The sequence below is a fragment of the Colobus angolensis genome, unplaced genomic scaffold (genome assembly GCF_000951035.1).
Source record: "Colobus angolensis palliatus isolate OR3802 unplaced genomic scaffold, Cang.pa_1.0 Scaffold96, whole genome shotgun sequence".
In the NCBI taxonomy this organism is placed as follows: Eukaryota; Metazoa; Chordata; class Mammalia; order Primates; family Cercopithecidae; genus Colobus; species Colobus angolensis.
This window is the reverse complement of record NW_012123598.1, coordinates 2,286,613-2,290,348: the sequence shown is the minus strand read 5'-3', so window position 1 is coordinate 2,290,348 and position 3,736 is coordinate 2,286,613. Positions and strand designations below refer to the sequence as shown.

Here is a 3,736-nt window from a genome sequence, read left to right as displayed (position 1 = left end):
AATTCTTAAGAGCAAGAGGCTGGGCGTGGTGGCTCATGCCTGTAATCCCAGCACTTTGGGAGGCTGAGGCGGGCGGATCAACCAAGGTCGGGAGATCAAGACCAGCCTGACCAACATGGAGAAACCCTGTCTCTACTAAAAATAGAAAATTAGTCAGGCATGGTGGTGCATGCCTGTAATCCCAGCTACTCGGAAGGCTGAGGCAGAAGAATCCCTTGAAACCGGGAGGCGGAGGTTGCAATCAGCCGAGATGGCACCATTGCACTCCAGCCTGGGCAACAAGAGCAAAACTCTGTTTAAAAAAAAAAAAAGCCAAGCGCGGTGGCTCACGCCTGTAATCCTAGCACTTTGGGAGGCTGAGGCGGGCAGATCACAAGGTCAGGAGTTCGAGACCAGCCTGGCCAACATGGTGAAATGCCGTCTCTACTAAAACCACAAACAATTAGCTGGGCATGGTGGTGCACATCTGTAATCCCAGCTACTCGGGAGGCTGAGGCAGGAGAATTGCTTGAACCCAGGAGGCAGAGGTTGCACATGGCACTCCAGCCTGGGTGACAGAGCAAGACTCCATTACGAGGGGGGGAAAAAAAAACAAAACAAAACAAGAAAGACTGAGTTCCTAGGGGGCCACAGGACCTCCCCCAGAACCTCAGAGATGATGCCCATCTTGCAGCCCCCACCTGTGTCACTATCAAGCTCATCTGCACTCCCCTGGATACCCTTTCTCAGCCCAAGTGACCACTCCAGTCACAGGCCCTTCCCAGGTGGCAGGGACCCGAGTACGCACTTATCTTCCTATAAGATGCCCACTTATATGCCTTTCAGATCAAGGATCCAGCTGTCTGTCAACTCCACAGTCTCCCACCTCAGTCAGTGCTTCTCCCACTCACCCACTTGCATGGGTCAAAATACTGTCCCTCTGCTAGCCCATCGGCAGTCTGAGCATGGCCCACTAGGTCCTCCCCTGAATCTCATCCCATTTCCAAGGCTGGCTTCCTGGCTGGCCTCTGAGTTCTTCCCCCTGCCAGGCCGGCTCTCCTCACTATAGTCAGATAGGAACTGTGGAGGGATCTGTCACACCCCTGCTTTAAACCTTCCACCAGCTTCCTCTACAAACTCCTTGCAGGGGCCTAGAAGCCCTAAAAGACCTCGGCAGCTTCACCATCAACTTTCTTCATGTGTGTTTTGAGCCTTCCCATTCTCATGATCCCGTGCCCCCTGCAGCAAGGCATGAAGGGCCCTCAACTGTCACCACTTTCAGGTCTGCCCTGACCACCTGCCACCGTCACCACAGCGGACTAGACTGTTCCTTCACACTTCACAGGCTCTGCTCAAATCCCAACTTTGTAGGCATTCTGGTGATAACAGAGATGTAGCTTGCATGAAGCAGTATTCTAAATCACTCCGCAAAGCATGCGGGGGTATTTATGACCTGTCTCCCCACCATCTGCATCTCCTCGTTTCCTCAGCCCTGACACTCACAGCAGGATGGAGTTTGAGATCATTTGGCCCACCCTCCCAGGCCCTCGCTGACACCATTCCCACCACCTGGAACTCTCTTGCCATTCCTACTTAATTCCTACCCACCCTCAGGTCCAGGGAAGCCATGTCTGAAAGCCTTGCTTCAAATCTAGAGTACTGTTCCATACAGGTATTTCTCAACTCTTACGGGAAAAAAGTACGTAACTGTCATTTGTGACGTCCTGCCCTGTCCACGACTGCATCCCCAGCACCTGACACAAGGCCAGCCTGTAACAGGTACTTCCCGGTGGGGTGATCTAAGCAGCAGCCCCTTCCCTCTTTCCTTCCAAACTCACCAGGGCCCTCGATGGTGACCTGGAGGTCGGTGAGGTCCTCCTCGTTGGGAAAGACCTTGATGCCATCGGGTGGGTCTGCGGTCAGTGTCGTCACCTCCTTGTACACCAGGCGGATGATGTGCGGAGGCAGGTTCTCCACATTGGAGTTCTGGGCACGGATGGGAGAGCAGGGTGAGCGGGTGTTAAGAGCTGGGAGACTGCCCAAGTCTTGACTCAGTGGCCCCCGGCTGTCAATCACCCTTGAACTCCCAGACCCTCACCCAGAATGCTTCAGGCCACCAGCCCAGGCAGAGTTTCCAACAGAAATGGGGGCGGGTTCCCGCGGGGGGGGCTTGCACATAACTCCACCCACCCCAGAAACCCCCAAAGCCCGCTCCTAATCCTGCTTGGGCTCCAGTGGTTCCACGTAGGCCAGAGATCTACTCTCTCCCCCTAATCCACTAATTTTTGGTTAGAGCATCCTTGAAACCCCGGCTCAGGTCTGGAGATGGCGGCGGGGCGTCCTTGCTCCTGGTAACACCCATGGGCGGGCCGCAAAGCGCCCGGAGCCCTCGCCGCCAGGGAGACTGGGGGCCGCCCGAGCTCCTGCTCTGCCTGCAGGAAGGCCCTCGGGCTCATCCCGGGTCAGGGACCCCCAGGCTGGCCCTCAAATCCCTCAAGGCCGCCCATCGTGAGGCCCCTGAGACTCCACCTCCTCCCTCAGGGACATCCCCGACCACCCTCTTGGGCCTCACCGTCCGCGCTTACCATGGCTGCGGCCGGCCGGGGGCGGGTCCCCCCGGCCCCCTTCCTGCGTTCTCCGGTCCGCCGGCCGGGGCGGGGGGCCCAACTGCTGCCGCTGCGGCCCTGGAGAGGCCCCGGCGGCCCCGCTCCGCTCCCCGCTGCCTCCGACGTCCGCCGCTAACAGCCTTCAACAATCCGCCGCCCCGGTGCCCGGCAGCACTGAGCCAAGCGCGCGCGCACCACCGACTCTTTATAGCCGCCCGCAGGCCACGCCCTCCGCGGCCCCTCAGCCCCCGAGCTTCAACCGTGACGTCAGCGCGCACGTTCCTTGGTGTTCGACGCGCTCGCTCCCTTCCCCGCAAACTATGGTCAGAAGCTAGGGAAGTGGCGGAGAGGGCTGGGTAGCGGGCCGGCCAATGGGGGCCCGCGGGGGTCGGGGAGGGTGCTCAAAGAACGGAGAGGCTGAAAAGGGGAAGTAGAGAGGAAAGGGACGGGGAAGGCGACGCGGCCGCTGATTGGGCCGTTTGAATGAGACGCCGCCACGGCCGGGCCTACGCGCGCGCGCGCGCGCTCTGACGCCGAGGAAGTCGCGCACGCGACTAACGGTCTTCCTGGAGGCTGGAGCGTGGCGAGAAGAGGCGGGACTCGGGGTTTTAAACGCGTGATGGAAGGCGCTGGGGCCAATAGGGATGCGTCTTCGTGACTGGTGGGTCACGAGACTTTCATGGGCCAATGGCTGACAGACCGGTCAGAGGGCGGGCAGGAATGGATAGCGACCAATACAGACCCAGTTTCCTGCAGATCAAACCGCTCCCAGCCAACGAAATCCGCTGATTTTTTATGCACGCAAATGAGGTGTGCGCTGCAGCCCGCGCCCCCTCCTCTGAACCATGGTGGAGGTGGGCGCTGAAACTCCGGCTACATTTTTCTACGAGGCGCCATTTTGTGCTGGAAATGGTCTTGGGCCCACGTCCTGTATTGCGAGGGCTCAAAGATCAGTCAGAATGACCTTGAAGGCTTGGACAGCCTTGCCCTCCGTGTGTGACCCCGACCCCTGCCAGGCTTCATCGAAGACCCCAGCCTCAGTTTCCTTATGTGATAAATGGGCACTGGGATCCGTTGTGATGCCAGGGAAAGAAGTCAGAGAGTCCAAAGACGTTTATTCAGGGTATGGTTCTGCCTGTGCCTGACCCATG

At 58.8% G+C, this 3,736-nt stretch overlaps 1 protein-coding gene across 2 annotated transcripts in view; it reads right to left on the bottom strand.

The window, feature by feature from the left end:
* The window catches only part of UBE2S (ubiquitin-conjugating enzyme E2S), a 7,006-nt gene extending 3,878 nt beyond the window's left edge, over positions 1–3,128 (bottom strand). The window contains exons 1-2 of one of the 2 annotated variants that reach the window (XM_011932454.1): positions 2,559–3,128; positions 1,818–1,965 (exon numbers count right to left, since the gene is read on the bottom strand). In XM_011932454.1, the coding sequence (XP_011787844.1) occupies positions 1,818–1,965; positions 2,559–2,567 (157 nt within the window). In that variant the 5' untranslated portion in view covers positions 2,568–3,128. The remainder of the gene's footprint in view (positions 1–1,817; positions 1,966–2,558) is intronic. The other variant, XM_011932455.1, reaches the window with a different exon arrangement.
* Positions 3,129–3,736: the final 608 nt, after the last annotated feature.